A 25,818-nucleotide genomic window follows, 5' to 3' on the forward strand; every position below is an offset into this window, starting at 1 on the left:
TGGTTTGTAACCTTTTTGTTTACATTTCTCAGCTAGCGTTTGTAGATGTCTCTGTCATCAGGGTTGGAGCAGATGCGGTGGTACCTGATGGCTTGGCTGTATATTATGCCTTTCTTGGTGTGGGACGGATGGGAACTTGAATTGTGTAGATAGCTGGATCGGTCTGTGGGTTTTCTGTATACAGATGTCTGTATTGTGTCCTCGTTTATAGTTATAGTTTACACTTTCTGTAGAGAAGTCCATTTTGAGTTTGATGGATGGATTAAATGTGTTGAAGGCCTCATGACATTGAGTTTATCGTCTCCTTCAGTCGAAACAATGAAAATATCATCAATGTATCTGTAGTATCTGTAGGGTTTGTGAATTTGGGTATTCAGGAATCGCTCTTCAAGGTCAGCCATGAACAGATTGGCATATTGTGGTGCCATCCTGGTCCCCATAGCAGTTCCCATCATCTGTAGGTTTTCATTGTTGAAGCTGAAGTAGTTGTGTGTGAGAATGAATTCTATTAGTTTGGTGATGATCTGAGGGCTGTATTTCTGGTTGTGGGTCTGGGAGGAGAGGAACAATGACCAGGCCTCAATTCCATCTCTGTGTGGGATGTTACTATACAGAGATTCTACATCCATTGTAACCAATATGGAGTTGGCAGGCAAGTTCGTAATCTGACTCAGTTTGTTAAGAAAGTCAGTGGTGTCCTGTATGAAGCTGCTGGTGCGTGTAACAAAGGGTTTTAGCGTGTTTTCTACCAAACCAGATATCTGTTCAGTTAGTGTCCATACCTGTTATTATTGGTCTGCCAGGGTTTCCAGATTTCTCCTCTGTCCAGCATAATCACCGTTCTCACCTTTGCTCTCCAGCCCCCCCCCCCCCGCCCCCCCTCATCCTTATCTGTATCTATCATCACCATTCTCACCTCTCCCCCCCCCCCCCTCATCCTTATCTGTATCTATCATCACCATTCTCACCTCTCCCCCCCCCTCATCCTTATCTGTATCTATCTTCACCATTCTCACCTCTCCCCCTCATCCTTATCTGTATCTATCCTCCTATTGCTATACAATTTATGGCCCAACTTAATGTCCATTCTCCACATATGTTGTTTTAACCCCTGCATATTTTGTGAGATAGAATGTGTGTTTTCTCCTTGTGAGCTCAGAAATGCTTATGACTTGATAAAGAGAGGAATCCCGAAAGCTTCTCTACAAAATCTTGTTCATCTATGTTAGTCCAATAAAAAAGGTATTACAAGATACTGCAACTACCGATGATTTTGCTTTTTGCATCAGTGGACTAATACGGCTACTCCTAACTCTCTCTCTCTCTCTCTCTCTCTCTCTCTCTCTCTCTCTCTCTCTCTCTCTCTCTATATATATATATATATATATATATAATCGGCCATGTCTCCTTATATAAACGTGATGGGACCTTTACCCCAATTCCATACACCCTATACAGAGCTCTGGTATATCTATAATCGGCCATGTCTCCTTATATAACCATGATGGGACCTTTACCCCAACTCCATACATCCTATACAGAGCTCTGGTTTATCTATAATCGGCCATGTCTTCTTATATAACCATGCTGGGACCTTTACCACAGCTCCACACACAATATACAGAGCTCTGGTGTGTGTGTGTATGTGTGTGTGTATGTATATATATATATAGGCCATGTCTTCTTATATATATATCTCAGTCATGTCTTCTTATATAGCCATGTTGGGACCTTTACCACAGCTTAATACACCCTATACAGAGAAGCAGGTCATCTGTATAGAAGGTCAGACCCTTTAGGATTCAGTGTAATTATAAGACTTCTTTTCTGACTTCCAGCCCCTGCAGCGTAGATACACATGATAGAATATAAAACCATCGATATTTGACTTTTGACATTTTAGACAATAGACAAATTAGTGATTAACCCATGCGCTGCTAGGAAGCCTATAAAGGCAAGCAAAGACCACACCCATGCATATTGTTTGCAGCAATACGTTTTTATTGGTGGGGGGGGGGGTGTATTTGTGCTGCCTTCAGACTCCAGGAAATGAAAATGTCACCAAAGGTAAATTTAATTCTCCTGATCGTCCTCAGGCAGCACAACAAAGGGACATACAAATCAATATGAGAAAATAAATGGGTGGATTAATGATTGTAGCACTTGTCTGCCCAAGGCTGACCCCCTCAGATGCCAAGACGTCTAATCTGGTACAGATGGTACAGATGATGGACGGATGGTCTCAAAGAATCTAGAGATTAAAAGAACTCCTGAGAAGATTCCGTTAAGTTGGGAATTTATAGGTGTAAGGTGCACCTTTTAAGGTATTCGGCCTGAAGGCCTTTTAAAAACCCTCTTGCAAATATTGTAAAACAGACGTCACTTCTTGAGGGCCGATCGCCTTCCTCAAACACCAAGGTGTATAGATTTTCCATACACAATATGCAAGAATAGTTTCCACCAATTCTTCAGAGAGACCCTTCCTCAGGAGGGAGGAGTATTCATCCACCATGCAGTGATCTGCAGCCTGTTCAGGTCTTGATGGAGCATTCCTGCTTGAAATAGAAGATCCGGGGGATTGGTAGCTTCCAAAAAGTGTCTGTCGACAAGCTCAATACTAGAGGAAACCAGGCCCTCCTCGGCCAAAAGGGAGTTATCACTATCACTTTTATTTTCTCATCCCAGATCTTCTTCAGGACTCAAATAAATGGAGGAATGGGAGGAAAAACATAACTGAACATCCCCTCCAGGTAGAGACCGTCTATCGCCAGGGGGCACCTGATCTGGACAAAGAGCAAAAAGTCGGCAGATTCTTGTTATCTGATGTTGCCATGACATCCACATGAGGAGTTCCCCACCTGCTGATTATTCTCTTGAAGATCTGTGGGTTCAACTCCCATTCTGCAGGAAGGAGAAAGTTCTGGCTCAACCAGTTCGCTTGGCAGTATAGAGAGCCCTTGATGTAAATATTTGACAGCGCTAGAACATTCCTCTCCACCCAAGACATGATGGCCTTGCACTCCTTCGCTAGAGACAGACTCCTTGTACCCCCTGCTTGTTGAGGTAAAACATAGCGGTTAGATTGTCCGGCTGAACTTGCACCACCTGAGGGGGTAGTAGGTCCTGGAGGTGGAGAAAGGCCAGCTCGACTGCTTTCAGTTCCTTCAGGTTGGATGAAATCGACCTGTCTGGGTTTGACCATCTCCTCTGAACCCAGCATCCCTCAGCATGGGTACCACAGCCCAAGTCTGATGCATCCGTCGTGACCACTATATGAAGACGAAGAAGAAGAATAAGAGAGATTCCCTGAGCTAAGTGCTAAGGTCTCCACCACCACTTGAGGCCTGCTCTGACTGAAGATGATGTCTTTATTCTGGCTCCCACACCTGTAGGAGATCCATTCCAGTGGTTCAGGATGTGAATCTGTAGAGGATGGAAATGAGATTTTTCCCACAGGACCGCATCTATTGCAGAAGTAAGAAGACTGAGAACGCTCACAGCAAAGCCAACTTTGCAAGCAGACAGAGATTTCAGTTGTTTGACTTGCGTATCTTCAGTTTCCTTTCTTAGGATAGAAACACCTGAGGAATTAAACCCTGGTAGTTGGTACAAGTATCAACTTCTTCTGGTTGACGAGGAACCCAAGCTCCTCCAACATCTGCAGAGTGGTCTAGGGATGTTCGTGACGTCTCGCCCACCCCCTCGTGACGTCTCGCCCGCCCCCTCAAGGAAAGTCTATGGGAAGGGGGCACGACCGCTGTCACGCCCCCTTCCCATAGACTTTGGTAGAGGGGGCGGGCGTGACGTCACGCCCGGCAGCCGCCAACACGGAATACCGCACACAGCGTTCGGAGTAATGAACTTCCGGACGCTGTGAGCGGAGCTCCGAAAGTCAGGGCAGTGCACAACCCCTTTAAGGGTGCTGTCAGAACCACTGCCACCTTGGTAAAGAGACGGGGTGCTGAGCTGATGCCGAACAGCAGGCATATAAACTGATAGTGAAGAGTCTGTCATTCTCCAGAAGAGCAATTCTGAGGAACCTGAGATGGGAAGAGAGGATGTGCAGGTATGTGTCCTGGAGATCCATCTGGGCTAGAAAGTCTCCTTCCTTGATATTCATTACAGCTGACTGTATTGACTCCATATGAAGGTGTTTCTTTACCATGAATTAATTTAGATAATTGTGATCTATCATTAGACACTAAGACCCCCCCCTGCTTGGGGACTATGAAGATTGGGGAGTAAACCCCCTGACCCCTCTGAGAAGAAGGAACTTCTTGGAGAACTCCTTTCTGGATGTGGATGTGGAACATATGTCCCCTCCCCCCCAAAAGGGGTAGCCATTTGTTACTGTACTTAATGCACAGCTGTCTGAGGATATCATAGGTCAACAATCTGCAAGAAGACGGAGTCTTGCTCTTACAGGGGGAGGGGATCTGACGTCATTGCTCGCATTTCTTGGCAGTGAAGGGCTTAATTAATTAATTAATTAAGTAATTATAAGCTCTCTCCACAGGTGATCAATGGGATTTAGATCTGGACTCATTGCTGCCACTTCAGAACTCTCCAGCGCTTTGTTACCATCCATTTCTGGGGGCTTTTTGACATATGTTTGGGGTCATTGTCCTGCTGGAAAACCCAAGATCTCAGACACAAACCCAGCTTTCTGACACTGGGCTGTACAGTGTCAGTTGATAATCCTCAAATTTTGTGATGTCTTGTACACATTCAAGGCCCCAAGGGCCAGAGGCAGCAAAACAACCCTAAACATCATTGACCTCCACCATATTCACTGTAGGTACTGTGCTCTTTTCTTTGTAGGCCTCATTCCATTTTTGGTAAACAGTAGAATGATGTGCTTTACCAAAAAGCTCTATCTTGGTCTCATCTGTCTACAAGACGTTTTCCAGAAGGATTGTGGTTACTCAAGTTCATTTTTGTAAAATGTAGTCTTTCTTTTTTATGTCTCTGTGTCAGCATAGGGGTCCTCCTGGGTCTCCTCCATAGTGGGGTCCTCCTGGGTCTCCTCCATAGTGGGGTCCTCCTGGGTCTCCTCCATAGTGGGGTCCTCCTGGGTCTCCTGCCAAAGCATTTCATTTCATTTAAATGTTGACGGATAGTTCACACTGACACTGATGCTCCCTGAGCCTGCAGGACAGCTTGAATATCTTTGGAACTTGTTTGGGGCTGCTTATCCACCATCCGGACTATTCTACATTGACACCTTTCATCAATGTTTCTCTTCTGTCCACGTCCATGGAGATTAGCTACAGTGCCATGGGTTGTAAACTTCTTGATAATGTTGCGCACTGTGGACAAAGACAAATCTAGATCTCTGGAGATGGACTTGTAACATGTTGATCTTTTTTTCCACAATTTTGGTTCTCAAGTCCTCAGACAGTTCTCTTCCTCTTTCTGTTGTCCATGCCTAGTTTGGCACACACGGACACACAATGCAAAGACTAAGTGAACTTCTCTCCTTTTTATCTGCTTTCAGGTGTTATTTTTATATTGCCCACACCTGTTACTTGCCCCAGATGAGTATGAAGGAACATCACATGCTTGAAACAATCTTATTTATCCACAATTTTGAAAGGGTGCCAATAATTTTGTCCAGCCCATTTTTGGAGTTTGGTGACATTATGTCCAATTTGCTTTTTTTCCTCCCTTTTTTTGTTTAGTTCCAATACACACAAAGGTCATCCTGGAACCGATTAGTATTGTAACTTGAGGGACCACTGTATAAGTTGACTCAGAGGAGATATTAGCTGGTATGTATCAGGCACTTGATGATGCAACGTGTGACGGGGTTCGCCACTCAGGGATTGTCACACAATCAACAGAGCAAGAGATGGGAGAACAGCACCAGGTTTAATGGCAGAGATCAGAAAACACAATCCACAGGATGAGGGGTGATCCTGAGTGTGGGCAAATAATGGGCCACAGAAGGGCACAGTCACTGGACAAACAATGGGCAACAGAAGGGCACAGTTACTGGGCAAACAATGGGCAACAGAAGGGCACAGCCACTGGGCAAACAATGGGCAACAGAAGGGCACAGTCACTGGGCAAACAATGGGCAACAGAAGGGCACAGTCACTGGGCAAACAATGGGCAACAGAAGGGCACAGTCAGTGGGAACAATGGTGTCCGTTGCTGCCGTGGCGCCGTGTCTGCGGGGGGGTGCGGCCCATGGACTGGTTTGAGTGGCATTGGGGCCGCTCTGCCGGTGGGTCGTTCCCCCCTGTGGGCATTGGCGTCGCGGCGGTGGTGGTCGCCGCCCGGTGCTGCGCCATTTTATGCTAGGGACGTTAGGGACCCACTCTGGATAGGTGGCCTTGACGTGGCGAGTGGGCTTGTACTTTTTGATCAAAAATGTATACTAACAACCTGTTAGTTTTTGATATTATGCTGAGAAGCAATCAGATCATTATACAAGATTGTAGATGTGCACCATGTCTGTTTTTCTACCCAAATTCACACTGTGATTTCTATCCCCTCCTTTTTCTTTGTTTTAACATGTGCTGCACTCTTCCCCACCCCCTCAGCCCAACCCTATATAAGCAGTAGTTAGCTACACATGGGCCATTTCTTTCCTAGCTGCCTCCCAGTCTGACTGGGAGAGTATGGTAAGTGAGCTATTACATCCCTGTTCACACTGGTGTGGTGCTGTGTGGTGTCCGTTGCTGCCGTGGCGCCATGTCTGCGGGGGGGGGGGGGGGGGGTGCGGCCCATGGACTGGTTTGAGTGGCATTGGGGCCGCTCTGCCGGTTGGTCGTTCCCCCCTGTGGGCATTGGCGTCGAGGCGGTGGTGGTCGCCGCCCGGTGCTGCGCCATTTTATGCTAGGGACGTTAGGGACCCACTCTGGATAGGTGGCCTTGACGTGGCGAGTGGGCTTGTACTTTTTGATCAAAAATGTATACTAACAACCTGTTAGTTTTTGATATTATGCTGAGAAGCAATCAGATCATTATACAAGATTGTAGATGTGCGACCATGTCTGTTTTTCTACCCGAATTCACACTGCAGATCCTGGGATTCAGCTCAGGGTCCAACACTTCAATATATTGTCCACAGTCCACAGATAACAGCTCTATGTCTAGTGGTACCTCAAGTCCCCTGGGAGGTCCGGTCCTCACATCCGCTCCTCAGTTCACAGGGGTCCACATCTAAGTCCTCAGATAACACCAACACGATCCCTTGTTCCAGAGGGCGGCCTCCGCCTCAGCTTCTCTATCCAAGCAACTCTCCAGATTCTGGGGCACAATCTCCAGGGCACAATGTTGTATTAACAGCAACTCTTACCCCTGAGATCATAACAGCAACTCCAGCACAAGGCTCCCCAACTACTGGGGTACTACATGTCCTAGCAGACTCTGTACTAACATCAGGTCCTGAATCTGGGACATCACACAGCCAATCCCCCATCCAGCTCTTCTTATCATTCCAGATTCCTGTAGGGAAAGGGGGGCACCACTAGCATCTCCAAGGTGTCTTCCCCAAGACCTGAGGTGGGCAGCAGGAATAATTTGCATTCCTTTGGTCAGCATCTTCCTGTGTCCATCTCATGTCCAGCCCTACCATCCATGACAACAGTCCACTCTGCCCCCTCCATAACACATAGGTAAATGGCCTCAGTTACCTACAGAATACATCAGAAACTCAGGAATATTATAAGGAATACTTTGGTATTGGTGCACCATCACACAAGGTATTAGATGACTCAGAGGAGGTATTAGCCTGGTTTGTATAATTGAAATTGGTTTAAAAACTAGTTTTGACTAGGGAAACCTGTTTGAGATAAACAAATCAGTTAAAAGCAATTAAATGTGTTAATTTCGAATTAACATTTCTATGACATAGCATCTGTTGAGGGTACAATAATATTCAGTATAACATATAGGATACAACATTCGTTTTTTGTATTAGCAGTACCATTCTAGTTTGAATAAAGACGTTTACTAAAAAACCTGGTTTGAACTAGGGAACAGCAGTAAATTCAAGTTTTCACAAAAGTACTCAGTCAAAACTGGTTTTCACTAAGGAAAGCCAGTTTCAACTAAAAAAAAACGGTGTTAACTGTAGCATATATACACAGTACCTCCTTTAAGTGAGTTCATCCCTCATATATATGAACTGTGCTAGAGGATCCTTGGTCTGAATGGAGTGGATCTCTGCACTCTGTGTACTACAGCAGGAAGGATAGCCGGTGGGCTGGCTACTCATACACTGCAGTGTGCAGACTGTTTTTATTTTTGATTGCTTATTATTATTGTTATTATTATTATTAATAATAATAATAATAATAATAATCTTATCTATTATGTATTTTAATGGGGCTTTCTTTTATCTTGGGGGGGGGATTTATTTATTTTTTTATAATTATTTTACTATTTTTCTTTTATCTAGTCCAATTATGGGACTTTCTTAAATGGTGATCTTCTGATCACTGATATAATACTCTGGCCCCTCACTGCTGTGAAAACATATCAGCACCTGGGGATCTTGTGGTCAGGCTGCATATGGGGTAACAGAGCCCTCAGAGCCATTACTTGATTTAACCACAACAAGTAGATTTCCAGGGTTGGGTTCTGTGGTCCTTGCAGTTAGCACAGGGGCCCAAATGTCTTTCTGACAGTGCAGCTCCAGCAATCGTGGCAAAGGGGATTCTAGTCAAAGGCCTCTTAGTGACCATCATAAATACACGTATGGGCAGTCATTAAAGGGTTAAGAGAATTTTTTGTAATAACCTTTCCTGGTCGTATGATACCTGGACGAGGACGAGCCACGTACCTGTGTCCATTACATGTCCAGGACACATTATCATTCACTGGAAGAAAACAATGAAGGTACAACAGCAAGCAGAGGTCTGGAAAACTGTGAGCAAGTATATCGGAATATTGTATAACTTTTCATTGGACAAAAAATAACCTGTATCTGCTGAAATCGGAATGTTCCTTTAAGACACTTAAATTTCTGTATTTTCCTTTGAGTCAAATCTCTGGCCAGTTATTACAATGTTAATGTGAGATGCTGATGTCACAGTGATATAATTTATTTTAGACTTAAAGTGTATCTGTCATTATTAAAAACTTTTGATAAGTGCTAGGGGCATGGCAGAAGTTTTTCTTTGCTGGGGTCTTACTGTTCAGACCCTGACTGATCACTAAAACAAATGGGGAGAGGTTCATGCTGCTGCACAAATTATGTGGCTATCCAGGTCATGGAGATCCAGGAGAGAACGCGCTGAGCAGACACTTCTCCTTCTCGTTCTACTGATCACTCAAACCCCAACCGGCAAAAACTATTGAGATGTCTCTGACAGATTATAATGATGGATACATTGAAATTTACAGACCCAACAAACAGAAAGTAACTCAACGTTTTCTGTTTATTTATTCCTCCTCATGTAGATTATTCACAGGATGATTTTGACAGGAAATCTACAAAGTCAGCCAAGCCTGGAACGAGCCTGGGTCAGGAACATCCCCAGAACAGAGAAGATGACCATCCCCCACCTCCAGGGACTTCATTTACAGCATATAGTAAAGAGAGAGATGTGTCCAGTGCTAGGGATATAACCTGGAAGAGTGACCATGATTCAGGAGAACCAGAGGTGAAAAAAATGTCTCTAGACCTCACAAGGTTAAATCTTCAGAGTCCTGAGGCTGCAGCTCAGGTGGACAACACATTTGAAGATGCTTATGCAAAATGGAAGAATTTGAAGAAAATAATGAAAGCAGATCATACAAAAATGGAGGTAGAAATACAAAGGCTGCACCAGGAAAATAAGGAACTTCAAAGTAAAAACAGAAGCCTACTCAATAAGATGAGTGAAAATGAGAATGTTCAACAAAAGATCCTAAAAGAGAAAAAGAGGACCATAGAGAAGAAGCAACATGATATAGAGACGCTCCACAAAGATCTGCAGGGCAAGGAAAGGACCTTAAAGGAGAAAGACGAGGTCATCCAGCAGAACGGGCAGACAATTCAAGAACTAAAGAAGAGACTAAGAGAAAAAGAAGAACAACTAACAAATGAGATTAAAAACATTAAAGAGAAACAACTCACTATAGAGACGCTCCACAAAGATCTGCAGGGCCAGGACAGGACCTTAAAGGAGAAAGACGAGGTCATCCAGGAGAACGGGCAGACAATTCAAGAACTGAAGAAGAGACTAAGAGAAAAAGAAGAACAACTAACAAATGAGATTAAAAACATTAAAGAGAAACAACTCACTATAGAGACGCTCCACAAAGATCTGCAGGGCAAGGAAAGGACCTTAAAGGAGAAAGACGAGGTCATCCAGGAGAACGGGCAGACAATTCAAGAACTGAAGAAGAGACTAAGAGAAAAAGAAGAACAACTAACAAATGAGATTAAAAACATTAAAGAGAAACAACTCACTATAGAGACGCTCCACAAAGATCTGCAGGGCAAGGAAAGGACCTTAAAGGAGAAAGACGAGGTCATCCAGGAGAACGGGCAGACAATTCAAGAACTGAAGAAGAGACTAAGAGAAAAAGAAGAACAACTAACAAATGAGATTAAAAACATTAAAGAGAAACAACTCACTATAGAGACGATCCACAAAGATCTGCAGGGCCAGGACAGGACCATCAAGGAGAAAAACACAGCATTCGAGAAGATGAAACAGGAAATTCAACAGCTACGAAAATATATTCAGAACATGGAGAATAGATCAAGGCAAGAGCACGATGGACACAACTGGAAACAAGGAATCCAAGCTGGAGAATCACAACGATGTGAAGAGAGGAGCCCAATACCCCGACAAGAAAATGAACATGAACACGGGGGTCAGGACTTTCAAAAAGGATTTAACTCGATGGAGGAAGGTTCTCTACAGCACAGAACCCACAGTAATACTGGTGCAATGTGTAATTCGTGGAAGAACGCTACAGAGAAACTAAGCTTAACTCCAGAGAATGACCAGATAGAGCAGATGAAATGTACAATAGAGCAACAGGATGAAGAAATCCAAAAGCTTGAAACCAAAATAAAACAACAGATGTCAACACTGGAGGGAAATGCTTTACTTATAAATGATCTACTGAATGTAATACATGGAGGAAAAGAAAAATGTTAATCAAAGTCTCATCTCTATGGATACTACAACCCAGAATTCTCCATATGTCTTCCTCCATAGAAGCAGCCAAAGCCTGGGAGATCCTTTATATATAGAAGTTCTACTGCCCAGGATTTTTAGTAACAGATTGAATCTTTATTAATTGATTTATTTGTTTTAAATAAAACTACCACCCAATATATGTAACTCACTAATATAGTGTTATTACAGATTGTACTGGCTTCAGCATGTTATTGTATCATTCACCCCTGAAAGAAAGTTGTGTAGTCTTCTCATTGTCAGTGTGGTGTTGTCTCAGCAGCTCCCTCACTCCCCCCTCTCTCCTGACAAGAAGTTGTGTAGTCCTCTCATTGTCTGTGTGTTGTCTCAGCAGCTCCCTGTCCCCTCCCTTTCTCATAACAGGATGTGTTGTAGTCCACTCATTGCCAATGTGTTGCTTTCTCAGCAGATCCCTGGCTTCTCCATATTTCCAATATATCAACATATCATCTCCTGTGGTTTCAGAAGGCATGGCTGGATCTTGTCTCTGACCTCTAGCCCTGCCCCCTGAGTGATGTCATCACCTCTGACCACCATCTCTGTCATAAAGATATTTACATATATATCTTCATTGGGGAATTTAGGGAAGATTGGAGTTACAGCCCGCTGCCTTGTGCTGAACAATGTCACAGGCAGAGAAGCAGACAGGAAATGTATACAACAGTTCTTGGTAGGGACCTGGCAGGAGTGCTGTGAAATAGGAGTAGGCAAGGTAGGAGTACTATGCTGAGGGATAGCAATACATTGGGGGAATTGTAGTACTGAGCAACTGCTCAACCAGGAAGTACAACCAGAAAGTACAGGACTTAGAACGCACAAATTGATTTCTGGTGGTTTCAGAACTGGGATAGACATAAGCAATAATATATATTTCTGCTAAGGATCCATAGTGTACCCTATACAGAGGTAGGTGGAGATTTTTTTTTCCCCAGTAATTCCCCATGAATGACTATTTCATGTTCAGCTATATTCAATATTACATAACTGTTCTCCTCGAGAGGTTTTGGGAAAAATGTGAGGCTCCGCAGATTATATATTGGTCCCCAGTGAGTCATCATGTCCATGACACCCTCATCTGTATCCTAGCTAATACTGTAATCCAAAACATTCCAAAAAAGACTCCATTTACATTTCACTGACCATTATATATGGTTGAATAGGTTCATTTATCTTGTCCTCCATTTACCTCTGGAATTATTCCCGCCTTACCATGGCCTGTGAGCCGGTCACGATGTTTGTTGATTTGTTATTAACAACTATGAAACTAATAAAAACAGATCTACAAAAAAAAAAAATCAGTTTATTCCTACCATAAACTAAAGATATAGTAAAAGCTCCTCTGGGGTAGTCTTATGTGGTATCATGTATTCTAATGTGGGCTCCTACAGTCCTATGTGGGCTAATGAAATTTCATGTGGGCTCCTGTAGTCTCATGTGGGCTCCTGTAGTCATCTGTGGGTTCCCGTAGTCTTCTGTGGGCTCCTGTAGTCTTCTGTGGGCTCCTGTAGTCTCATGTGGGCTCCTTTAGTCTTCTGTGGGCTCCTGTAGTCTTCTGTGGGCTCCTTTAGACTTATGTGGGCTCCTGTAGTCTTCTGTGGGCTCCTGTAATCTTCTGTGGGCTCCTGTAGTCTCATGTGGGCTCCTGTAGTCGTCTGTGGGCACCTGCAATCTTCTGTGGGCTCCTGTAGTCTTCTGTGGGCTCCTGTAGTCTTCTGTGGGCTCCTGTAGTCTCATGTGGGCTCCTGTAGTCTTCTGTGGGCTCCTGCAATCTTCTGTGGGGCCCTGTAGTCTCATGTGGGCTCCTGTAGTCTTCTGTGGGCACCTGTAATCTTCTGTTGGTTCCTGTAGTCTTCTGTGGGCTCCTGTAGTCTTCTGTGGGCTCCTGTAGTCTTCTGTGGGCTCCTGTAGCCTCATGTGGGCTCATGTAGCCTCATGTGGTCTCCTATATCCTCATGTGGGCTCTTGTAGTCTTATGTGGGCTCTTGTAGTCTCATGTGGGCTCCTGTAGTCTTCTGTGGGCTTTTGTAGTCTCATGTGTGCTCCTGTAGTCTCATGTGGGCTCCTATAGTCTCATGTTTGCTCCTTTAGGCTCCTGTAGTCTTCTGTGGGCTCCTGTAGTCTCATGTGGGCTCCTGTAGTCTCATGTTTGCTACTTTAGGCTCCTGTAGTCTCTTGTGGGCTCCTGTAGTCTCATGTTTGCTCCTGTAGTCTCTTGTGGGCTCCTGTAGTCTCATGTTTGCTCCTGTAGTCTCTTGTGGGCTCCTGTAGTCTCATGTTTGCTCCTGTAGGCTCCTGTAGTCTCTTGTGGGCTCCGGTAGTCTCATGTTTGCTCCTGTAGTCTATTGTGGGCTCATGTAGTGTCCTGTTACCTCATGTGGGATCATGTCAAATGGAATCATGTCATAGCTAACCTATAGTACCCCAGTAACAGGACAACCACTGATAGGACCACCATGATTTGAAGTTATTTTATGCATATATCCCTTTCTCTGCTTATTTCTTCAATGTATTTGATGTATTTTCAGTTATTCTTATCCAGTTGAGCAGACCACTTTGTTGAAAGACACATTTTTGGATTTTACAGTCCAATAGACAGAAGTTGGCACTGTAGGGTCCCTATTGTGTTCAGTTCTAAGAATACTAGACTTCTGATTCCTGTAGCACAACTATTGAAGGTGAGCCGATCTGCTATTGCTCTATGGTATTAGCCACTATACTCTGCCTTATGAAAAGAAATAACACTGATCTGGTGTACTCGATTTGATTGTCCGAGATACTAAGATTCTGGCGAGTGACCCTCCGGCATCAGGATAGGAACAATTAAATCTAGATTGAGGTTAGGCTAGATCTCAGGGAGCCATGCTTATATGGTAATAAATTAATGGATAAATTATGATGCTAAAATGATCACTAATGTATACAAAATGAAGAGAAATGATGAGAAAATGATAATGGGAAAAAAAGGTAAGAAAATAAAAAATATTAAATAAAAATATTACATAAAAAAAAATGAATTATTTCACTTAGTACACTAATATTGTATATTTTTAACATATTATTTTTCATTACCGCCCCGCATCGCCAGCCATCCGGCAAGAAGAGAAGTTCGCTCCGTGCACCGGATGCGGGATGTCTGGGTTGCCTTGGCCAAAATCACGGGGGTCCTGCTGCTGAATAGAAGATAAGATGTCTAGGGGCAGAGTACCCCTTTAAGCCTCAATCTTTATCCTTGAGCCAGAGTCCTTAGTCTAACTATAACATCCGCAGTACACAAATCCTATAAGGGCTATGCAAGGATCCACAGCAAAGAAGTGATCATCCCCTACATCCTAAAAAAAAAAAAAATTGTAAATTATAAACAGAAAAAGTACTTAAAGGGGTACCCCGGTGAAAACCTTTTTTCTTTTAAATCAACTGGCTCCGGAAAGTTAAACAGATTTGTAAATTACTTCTATTAAAAAAATCTTAATCCTTCCTGTACTTATTAGCTGCTGAATACTACAGAGGAAATTCTTTTCTTTTTGGAATGCTCTCTGATGACATCACGAGCACAGTGCTCTTTGCTGACGTTATTATAATAATAATAAGTCTTTATTTATTGTTTTCCTTAGTGGGATTTGAACCCAAGGCCCCAGCACTGCAAGGCAGCAGTGCTAACCACTGAGCCACCATGCTGCCCTTAGCATACATCTGCAATGCACGGTTGCTAAAATGGACAGAGATGTCAGCAGAGAGCACTGTGCTCGTGATGTCATCAGTGTTCCAAAAAGAAAATAATTTCCTCTGTAGCATTCAGCAGCTAATAAGTACTGGAAGGATTAAGATTTTTTAATAGAAGTAATTTACAAATATGTTTTCACTTTCTGGCACCAGTTGATTTAAAAGAAAAAAGGTTTACACCGGAGTACCCCTTTAAGAGAGTAAAGCCATGCTGTGGCAGACCTGTCTGCTAACAAAATCTACGCAAAGAGCCCTAAACGCAGCATCCAAGGGGAACCACAGGATAAATCAGGCGCCACGAAGCTCGTGGCGCCTGATTTATCCTGTGGTTCACCTTGGAGGAAATTTGGAATTGTCTGTATTAATCCCAGGAGTGGCTGCCTGACTTGAGACTCTACGTCTATACATGTCTTCATCATTGTTGTATTTGGCTGAGTACAACTACCACGGGTGAGCAATATTCCTTACTGTTCACCCATATATATTTATACGGCAGCACGCTATGGAGCGCTTTCCTTTGTTTTACTAAACGCAGCATAACGCCTTCACCAACCGCAAAAGCATGTGCAAATAAAACACATCAGCCTTGTAAAGACACTGTATGTTTATTTTCCTGGTTTAATCAAACAGTATATTATCTTCGATGATCACCAAACATACGGTATTTTGGGCAAATATGAATGCCGCCTGTGGTCATATCATAATATCACCACCAAAAAATAAACCACAAGATGTAGGTTATTATGAATTAATAAGAAACTTTATTAATTTAAAAGAAAGAGATACAGAAAGAAAAGCAAAAATAGAGAATGCCTAAGTACAAAAACACACACAAAAAGTGTGTGCTCAGGTACGGCAATTAACAGAGACAGAGAAAGGGAGGGATGTCAGCAATGGTATTAGTAGAATGAACAGGTACCAAGTCATAAATATACAGATGGAAGGGTATACAGCAGACATGAAAAAGCAAACATTGGTTGCATAATGAAGGAAAGCTGCCTACCAACCAATAAAGAGAGCGTACAAGAAGAATGGACTGTGATCCCTCCCTTTCTGTCTCTGTTAATTGCCGCACCTGAGCACACACTTTTTGTGTGTGTTTTTGTACTTATGCATTCTATTTTTGTTTTTCTTTCTGTATGTCTTTTAAATTAATAAAGTGTCTTATTAATTCATAATAACCTACATCATGTGTTTTTTTTTGGTGGTAATAGTATATTATCTTCCTAGTTGTGTCATAGTAGGAAAATAAAAATGGTGTGTATGTGACCTGGACCTGCCCTGTTAACACAGTTTTAATGAATAATATTGGTGGGTGTTTCCGAGGTGGTGGAGGTAGAATCAGTGGCCAAGCGTGGTACTAGCGTGACTGGTGGTGGTAGGTGTGCTGGGGATACAGTAAGTCATCATGGTGACTATCCTGAGGGGGAGCATGGAGCCCAAGAAGTTTATGCAGAGAAGAGTTGGGAGGACTATGAGGAGTTTGATGTTCAGGATGATGCCATGTTGTACAGGATGGGGGAACTAGCTGAGGGCGAGCTGAGTTGAAGAGCAGGAGGGAAGTGTCAGCGAAGAGAGCGTAGCCAAGGTAGGGGAAGAAAACCTGTGAAACGTAAGAGATGTCAGGTTGCTGTTCTGATGAGCTCAGGTGACTGCGATGTTCAGGTTCTATATAAAAAAAAAGGAGGAGCAGTCAGGTGGTGCAGTCCCTGTCTGGCATTCTGCTGTGTGGAAATTATTTTCTACCTCACCTGATGTAGAGAACGTGGAAATATGTCGTCTCTGCAAACAGAAAGTAATCCATGTCCAGGGTCCGAGTGTTTTTGACGTAAACATATGGAGCATCACTACAAGGCCGTGTAGCACAGTCGAGAGGCCCCACAATGTGAAGAAAAACATTGCTACTGATGATCCCCCAGATCTCTCCTGTCTAGTAGCCAGACCTCGTCCACAGGCAGCACATTATCTGTCCTCATCGGTGTTGTTTCCTCCTCCACCCGATCCCGTCAGTTATTTACTGTGGAATCCATATCCTCCAGACAACAGTATTCTCCTAGATACCCTGTTGCAATGTGCCTTTATTCACGCCTGGCCAAGCTGTTGGTGGTGCAGGAGCTCCCATACCATCCCAAATGGGGACTCCTAGTCTGGAGGTAGCTTGCCCTTGTAGGTATTTTGAGCCCCCCCCCCTCCGTATGTAGCTTTCCCCTGTATGTAAGACCTCCTTCCCCCAAAGGTAGTTTCTGTTTGTATGTAGGACCCTTCTGTAGATTTTACCATCAGGTATAATCTGCATACTAGGGTCACACTACCTACAGGAGGTCCTGCCTACAAGAGGCAAGCTACGTACAGGGGTCTTATTTACAGAGTGTAAGCTACATACAGGGGCTGAGCAAATTACCTACAGTGGGGTCTTAACTATAGGGAGACACGCTACCTTCAGGGGGGCTATACCTACAGCAGGCAAGCTACATATGGGGGATGACTTACAGAGGTGAACTACCTTCAGGGGTTTCCTGCATACAGGGAGCATACTACCTTCAGTTCAGGAATCCAGGTAGGTATCTTGCTCTATGTAAGCAGTTTGCCCCCTCTGTATGTAGCTTGTCCCCTAAGTTAGGACCCCCTGTATGTAACTTTACCCCTTTTGGTAGGACCCCGCCCCCCTTAGGTAGCTTGCTAAAAAAAGAACCCACTCATACGTCTCCCCCACAGTCACTAACATCTCCTGCTTCTAGAAGATGTGCAAAATGATGTCTGAGATTTATCAAAACCTGTGCAAAGGATCACTTCTTTTTTTTTGCAGAGGCCTTGTAAAAATGAAAGAAGTTAGCTGATTGGTTGCTATGGGCAACTTTTCCTTTGCACAGGTTTTGATAAATCTCCCCCGTTGTCTTTTGATCACCATGCCACCCCTCAAAGAAATTATATAAAAAATAACTTAAAAAAAAGGTTTCTGTCCTAAAAAAAAAGCCATAGATCAGTTGATGAAAAAGTTAGAAAGAAAAAAGTTACCATATATACTCGAGTATAAGCCGACCCGAATATAAGCCGAGGCCCCTAATTTCAACCTAAACACCTAGGAAAATGTATTGACTCGAGTATAAGCCTAGGGTGGGAAATACATCATCCCCCTCCTCTGTCATCATCCAGGCCCCCCTGTCCATATCACCCCCTGTCAATATCTCCCTCTCATCATCCAGATCCTCCTTTTGTTGTCTTCTCACCTCCCCAGTTGTTGCTTTAGTAGATGCAGGGACCATCCGGGGAGGGTGAGCCAGGTCGTCCATCTTCACTGCAAGGACGGTCCACATTCCGGTGGGGAGGAGGAGCCGGTCATCATTCTGGACCAGCGTTGCGGGATGCCATCGGGAAATGCTTCTTAGACCAGGATCTCGGTGTAGTTCGGCCGCTTTGTTTTTGGGCAGCCGGGCTCTTGGTCTAATTAGGTAAATTTCCCCATTCTTCCTTGGTTTGCGGCTATAAATTTGGAATACTGATTTCTTCTTCCTGTATTGCAGATGTCTTCTGAATCTGGCAGGAAGAAAAAATTCAAGACTAAGCATAAATGCTGTATGTCCTGCACTGAGCCTTTGCCGGATGAATATCCCTTTGATGATTGTGATTTCTGTTTTAAGAAAATGAAACCTGAGGCTCTGGTTAATAAATCTAAGACATTTATTAGTCGTTTACATCTGGGATATGGACAACCGTTTAATCGGTGTGATTCCTGCTCACCTGCTGACAAAGTTGAGTTTGAAGAGAAAGCTAGAGATTTTTTCAGCTGGTTGCAGGAGCGAATGTCTGAGCCTGGTCCTTCCTGCAGTAAGAGACGTCATTATAAGAGGGAAAGATTTTCTTCTTCTTCCTCTTCAGATTCTGAAGCAGTCAGTTCCAAAAAGAAATATAAGCATCAAAGATAGTGTTGTCTTCTTCCTCTGACAGTCCTGCTAAGCCGTCATGCAAAAAAAAAAAAAGAGGCATCATAGAAGAGATATGTCATCTTCTTATTCCTCCAGCTCTTCTTCGACTTGGATCACCCCCCGACCTACGATGGCCCCGACATATGATAATTTCAGCATACGATCACTCTCAGAGGCCATTGCATGTTGAAGGCAGCATCAACATTCGATGCTTTTGTATGTCGGGGCCATCGCATAAACAGCTATCCGGCAGTGCAGACTGCTTCAGCTGCCATTGGATAGCCGTTTACGGGGCCCCGTGTGGTCTGCTGTCGATCATTTACCTGTCCTCGGGGCTGCGGCGCATCCCCTGCATTGGCGGCGCTCTCCATCGTTGTCATCACGTCGCTGCACAACGACGTGATGGCGGCGACGGAGAGCGAGGATGCCGGGGAAGCAGAGGCCTTGCCAGAGCGTCGGGGGCACCACGGGGACGCAGCAACAGTGATGGAGGGCGATATCCAGGACAGCGGTGACAAGCGGGGACAAGTGGGGACACGTGAGTATAACCTCCAATACCAGTGGTCTTCAACCTACGGACCTCCAGATGTTGCAAAACTACAACCCCCAGTATTATGGAAAAGGAGTGGAAGAAACCCGATAAACATCTTGATATGGGGTTTAGGTTTAGAAGAATTTATAAACTTGACCCTTTAGTCTCTGAAAATTGGCATCAGCCTGGTAAAGTTGATCCGGCGGTCACAAGGGTTTCTAAAAAATCTTTCTTTCCAGCAGATGATTCTGTATTATTGAAAGATGATATGGATAAGAAAGCAGACGCACTACTTAAAAGAGTGCACGGTAACATGTCATACTTGAATAAAGCTGCATTGTCTTCTGTTCCTGTGTCCAGAGCCATGAGGTTATGGTTAAGCCAGTTATCGAGGGATCTTCAGGAACGTGCTCCTAAGCATTGTCTGAAAGAAAAACTTTCTTCACTTAAGTCTGCAGCAGAATTCTTGTGCGACTTCTCCTTAGACATACTGAAGATTGCATCCAAGTCCATGGCAGTAGCCAACTCCGTCAAAAGAGCTGTATGGCTTAAACCCTGGTCAGGTGATTCATCATCCAAATCACATATTTGTGTGCTGCTCTTTGAGCAGGTGGGCTTGTAGGAAGACAATTGGACAAAGTATTAAAAGAAAATAAAAAGGACAAGGTCCTGGTGTTGCCTCATTCCTTTCGCAAGCCGTTCAAAAATGTGTCCGTTCAGAAGATGAAAGGAAATTTTAGGAGGCGTCCATTTCAAGATAGATCGGACAGAAGATTTCAGTCTAAATCCCAAGTGAAGGGCAAAAAGAAGACAACAGGGCCACCTAATCAAAAAACAGAATTCTGACGCCAGAAGTTTAGATCCGATGGATGCAAAGCTGTTAAGGTTTACAGACGAATGAGGAAGGATAACTTCAGACGTTTGGGTTCTACGAATTGTCCACTCTGGATATGCACTAGAGTAGTTACATATTCGACCCAGGAACAGTTTTTTCTGAATAAAGACAAGGATCAGTGAGTCATTTCCTTGCTTGCGGAATTCCTTTCAAAAGAGGCGCTCGAGCCTGTTCCAAAAGAAGAGGAGTTCCAAGGGGTTTATTCCCGAGTTTCTCCTGTACCAAAGCCGGATCAAAAATGGCATCTAATTATCACCCTCAGATTTTTAAAACAAGCAAAAAATAATAATTCAGGATGGATAACATCAGGTCAGACTACAGTTTCGTCCAGCCCAGAGAAGTCATGGTATCCCTCGATCTCAAGGATGCCTATCTGCACATTCCTACCAGAAGAGAGGAAAGGAAGTATCTCAGGATTGCAATCTATCACTTCCAGTTTCGGGATCTTCCTTTTTTCACCGGCACCCAGAATGTTCACAAAGGTGGTTATTGTTCTTGTAAGCTGCTCTATGTCTCCAGGGCATAAGAATCATACCTTACCTGGATGACTGGCTTATAACCGAAACACCAGAAAACCTAAAAAATCTGAGCTTGCATCCAGTTGTTACAATATGTTGGTTTCATCATAAATTACCTGAAGTCGAAACTAACACTGTCTCCCCGTATTCAGTTCCTGGGTCTAATTATAGATCTTCTGGAGATGAAAATCTTCTTGCCGACAAAGATAAGTCAGATAAAGAATATGATCCAGAAATTGTATCTGGCTCCGTGGGTGGCCATCAGGAAAGCCATGAGCATCCTAGGACTCTTGACAGCTACAATAGAGGCTGTTCCGTGAGCAAAAGCCCATTTCAGGGATCTGCAACAGGAAAAACATTTCTCCCATGAGCCGGCTCAAGTTTCTATGGTGGACAATTAAGTCAAATCTGGAAAGGGGGAAAAGCAAGTTAATAGTAAGTTATCATTAATATTAATGAATCAGTAAGTTAATAGTTCATTTCTCCTAAAACTCTACTTTCACTTTGGATTGTATAGAGTGTATAACCAGATTAATACCAGTGTCTATAGGAGTTTAACTTGGCCCTAGGCAACACTTGTCATTGCAAGCTTTAGGCAATAATACCAATGGATAGTGAAGTAGTTATGTAGCAGTGCAGCCCACATGTTAGTGCCCGTACATGTAAACACATCACATTCACCCCACACATCAGATTGATAGGTATCAGAGCCCGGACAATAGCTTAGAAAAGCATTACTATCAATACCAAAAACTTTTGACATGTTCTAGAGATTTAAATCTCCAAAGAAAAGTGCACTACACAACACAAGTAGAAAAATACTACAAATCTTTATTAGGGAACATTTCATACACATAGAAACATATGTTACAAGATAGAGGTGATGAATAAATCACTGGAGACCTGCACATGGTAAAGACAACAGCATTGATATCCCAACATGAAGTAACAAATATATAGCAGCATAAAGTAATCAAAGGGTATAGCTTACCCCAATGTACATTTCGCTATGGCACTTCATCAGGGGGGGGGTAGCTATGCCCCCTGAAGAAGCACCTTAGCGAAACATATGTTGAGGTAAGTGCATGCTGGTATTGACTGTCTGTCATTAGGTGTCTGTTCTCCCTTTATTTTTTTCTTGTGGTGCAGTTTTTGTGTACACTATGGGCTAATATGATTTGTGTATTAATTGTTCTATACTCAGCTATACCCTTTGGTTACTTTATGCTGCTATATATTTGTTACTTCATGTTGGGATATCAATGCTATTGTCTCTACCATGAGCATGTCTCCAGCGATGTATCTAGTGCCTCTATCTTTTAACATATGTTTTTATGTGTATGAAATGTTCCCTAATAAAGATTTGTAGTATTTGTCTACTTGTGTTGCGTTGTGCACTTTCCTTTGGGGGGTTCAGGGTTATTTACACTGCTCAAAATAATAAAGGGAACACTTAAACAACACAATGTAACTCCAAGTCACTGACACTTGTGTGAAATCCCACTGTCCACTCAGGAAGACACTGATTGACAATCAATTTCACATGGAACAGATAACAGGTGGAAATTATAGGCAATTAGCATGAGACGGAGTCTACAACCCACACAAGTGGCTCAGGTAGTGCAGCTCATCCAGGATGGCACATCAATGCGAGCTGTGGCAAGAAGGTTTGCTGTGTCTGTCAGCGTAGTGTCCAGAGCATGGAGGCGCTACCAGGAGACAGGCCGGTACATCAGGAGACGTGGAGGAGGCCGTAAGAGGACAACAACCCAGCAGCAGGACCGCTACCTCCGCCTTTGTGCAATGAGGAGCAGGAGGAGCACTGCCAGAGCCCTGCAAAATGACCTCCAGCAGGACACAAATGGGCATGTGTCCACTCAAACGGTCAGAAACAGACTCCATGAGGGGGATATGAGGGTCTGACGTCCACAGGTGGGGATTGAGCTTACAGCCCAACACTGTGCAGGACAATTGGCATTTGCCAGAGAACACCAAGACTGGCAAATTCACCACTGGCGCCCTGTGCTCTTCACAGATGAAAGCAGGTTCACACTGAGCACATGTGACAGACGTGACAAAGTATGGAGATGCCGTGGAGAACGTTCTGCTGTCTGCAACATCCTCCAGCATGACCGGTTTGGCGGTGGGTCAGTAATGGTGTGGGGTGGCATTTCTTTGGGGGGACGCACAGCCCTCCATGTGCTTGCCAGAGGTAGCCTGACTGCCATTAGGTACCGAGATGAGATCCTAGACCCCTCGTGAGACCATATGCTGGTGCGGTTGGCACTGGGTTTCTCCTAATACAAGACAATGCTAGACCTCATGTGGCTGGAGTGTGTCAGCAGTTCAAACAAGAGGAAGGCATTGATGCTATGGACTGGCCCGCCCGTTCCCCTGAATCCGGTTGAGCACATCTGGGACGTCTCGCTCCATCCACCACAGATTGTCCAGGAGTTGGCGGATGCTTTAGTGCACGTCTGGGAGGACATCCCTCAGGAGACCATCCTCCACCTCATCAGGATTGCCCAGGCGTTGTAGGAAGGTCATACGGGCACGTGGAGGCCACACACTACTGAGCCTCATTGGGACTTGTTTTAAGGACATTACATAAAGTTGGATCAGCCTGTGGGAAGTGCTCTCTGCCTCTGAGCGCCCCATGCCACCTTTGACTACCATGCCGAATTGAGCAGCTCGAGATGGGGGCCGTATTATCAGCATTTGGACAGTGAGTGCAGGACGCCTGTTTTTCTTTTCTATATACTTTTACTTACTGGGTTTCCCATTGTCCTAGCACCTCCGTCAACTGAGTTGATCTGGTTAGTTGCCCGAGTGTCCGTACTCTCCATCTCTAGGAGCTGTGTAGACAGGTACTGGCGCCACTTTTCTATTTTCTTATTGTGTGCTTCAGCCTGTAGTGAGGTTTTCCACTGTAATTTTGAGTGTGACTCCATATCCAGACCTCCATGGGTTGATACATTTCATTTCCATTGATAATATTTGTGTGATTTTGTTGTCAGCGAATTCAACTATGTAAAGACGAAAGCATTTCATACGATTAGTTCATTCATTCAGATCCAGAATGTGTTATCGCAGTGTTCCCTTTATTTTTTTTGAGCAATGTATTTTGGGTGCACCCGTGATACTCTGCATTTTATAGAGGTGTCATAGGTGTCAAAAGTTTAGATCAGTCAGAGTTTGGGTGTTCTAACCTCAACCTATCATTAGACTGAGCAGGAGGAAGCACTCCGCTGAGCACTTCCCACTCTGTCTTTTTGACCGCTGCTTGAAACAAACTATATAGAAGTATAAAGAGATGGTCTCTGGCAGCAAGCAGAGGCGTGGAGAGAGAAGTGCTCAGCTGAGTTCTTCTCCTGGCTTGTTCTGACAATTGGTGAAGGTCTGAATACCCAAGCCCCGACCAATCAAAACTTTTTGTGTCTCTATAACATGTTAAAAGTATTTTCAAATGAGAGCTATCTTATAAAGGGGTATTCTGGCTTCATATGTGTTATCCCCTATCCAAAGCATAGAGGATAAGATGTATGATCACAGGGGTCCCTCCACTGGGGACCCCTGCCATCTTGGTGAAGCCACCAGCATTCTGGGCTGGGCTCTGCCTCATAGATGGGGATGTGACGCCACGGTATGCCCCTAGTAATGTCATGCCATGCCCTCTCCATTCATGTCTATAATATTTTGGTTATGTTATTACTGTTATTGATCCCTTACCCGGTTAAGGTCGACTCTTTTGAAGCTGTTCATGGTAGTAAACCCTCTGTTGTCCACTATGGTGATTATCCCATTGAGGTCGTAGGCTTTCCTGTCCAAGGTCATGGCTGCTCCATCGTATCTTTGTCCAGCAACAGCAAATTGTTCGAAGTTTTATCTCAAATTGATGACGTACATACAGGAGTTGATAAAAGGCGATTTCCCATGACCGGTGTAACCGAAGAGCTTGAGGATAACCCTGGAGTATCCCTGGTTCCCCCAGGGCCAGTCATCCAGGCTGAAGTTAAAGGGGTACTCCTCTGGAAAATATATTTTTTTAAATCAACTGGTGCCAGAAAGTTAAACAGATTTGTAAATTACTTCTATTTAAAAATCTTAATCCTTCTAGTACTTATCAGCTTCTGTATTTTGCACAGGAAGTTCTTTTCTTTTTTAATTTCCATTATGTCTGACCACAGTGCTCTCTGCTGACACCTCTGTCCAGAGTAAGAAACTGTCCAGAGTAGGAACAAATCCCCATAGCAAACCTATCCTGCTCTGGTCAGTTCCTAAAATCGACAGAGGTGTCAGCAGAGAGCACTGTGGTCAGACAGAAAGGAAATAAAATAAAAAGAACTTCCTTTGCAAAATATAGCACCTGATAAGTACTAGAAGGATTAGGATTTTTAAATAGAAGTAATTTATAAATCTGTTTAACTTTCTGGCACCAGTTGATTTAAAAAATAATGTTTTTCAGAGGAGTACCCCTTTAAGGATATTTTGTCGTAGCTGGAAGTTGTTCATTTGGTATCGGGAGTTCTCTCTTCTCCTCTTCCTTTTACTTTTTGTGTACTGAGCAATACAAAAAAGACGAGATGTCCAGCACTTCAAGTCGGTAAATAATAGAGGAATTTATTATCAAGTTACATACAGGTACAGAGAAGGTGACGCGTTTCGGCTGCAAGTTGACAGCCTCAGTCATACAAAGAATAAAATACACTGAGGTTGATTAAATAGGAAAGGAAGGAGAGGAGTAATTAGGGGAAACATAGCACCCGACGAAAATGTTGGAAACTCCTCCACCTTCCTTAATCCTGTGACAGAAAGAAACATCAGAATGCAATATAGGACAGGGTTCATACAGGAAGTGGGAAAGCGCATAAAAAATTGACAAAGTGCAAAAACTACAATAAAATTATTGTCTTATATGGAAAACTGACAATATATTCCAGGTGACAAGATATATTCACATATTTAATATCGAAAATGTTAGAAATAATGTACATCGACAATTACGAAAATGTTAATATCATAAATAGAAATATAAATTTCTAAAAGGACATTCCGCAAGAAATGTCATCCATCCAGGACAATT

General features: G+C 43.6%; 1 protein-coding gene across 1 annotated transcript in view; it reads left to right on the forward strand.

The window, feature by feature from the left end:
- Nucleotides 1–12,416, forward strand: part of LOC130284626 (centromere-associated protein E-like) — a 98,068-nt gene extending 85,652 nt beyond the window's left edge. The window contains exon 7 of the mRNA XM_056535149.1: nt 9,415–12,416. Within this exon, the coding sequence (XP_056391124.1) occupies nt 9,415–11,108 (1,694 nt within the window). The 3' untranslated portion in view covers nt 11,109–12,416. The remainder of the gene's footprint in view (nt 1–9,414) is intronic.
- The last annotated feature ends 13,402 nt before the right edge of the window (nt 12,417–25,818 follow it).

This window comes from Hyla sarda, chromosome 8 (genome assembly GCF_029499605.1).
Source record: "Hyla sarda isolate aHylSar1 chromosome 8, aHylSar1.hap1, whole genome shotgun sequence".
Lineage (NCBI taxonomy): Eukaryota > Metazoa > Chordata > Amphibia > Anura > Hylidae > Hyla > Hyla sarda.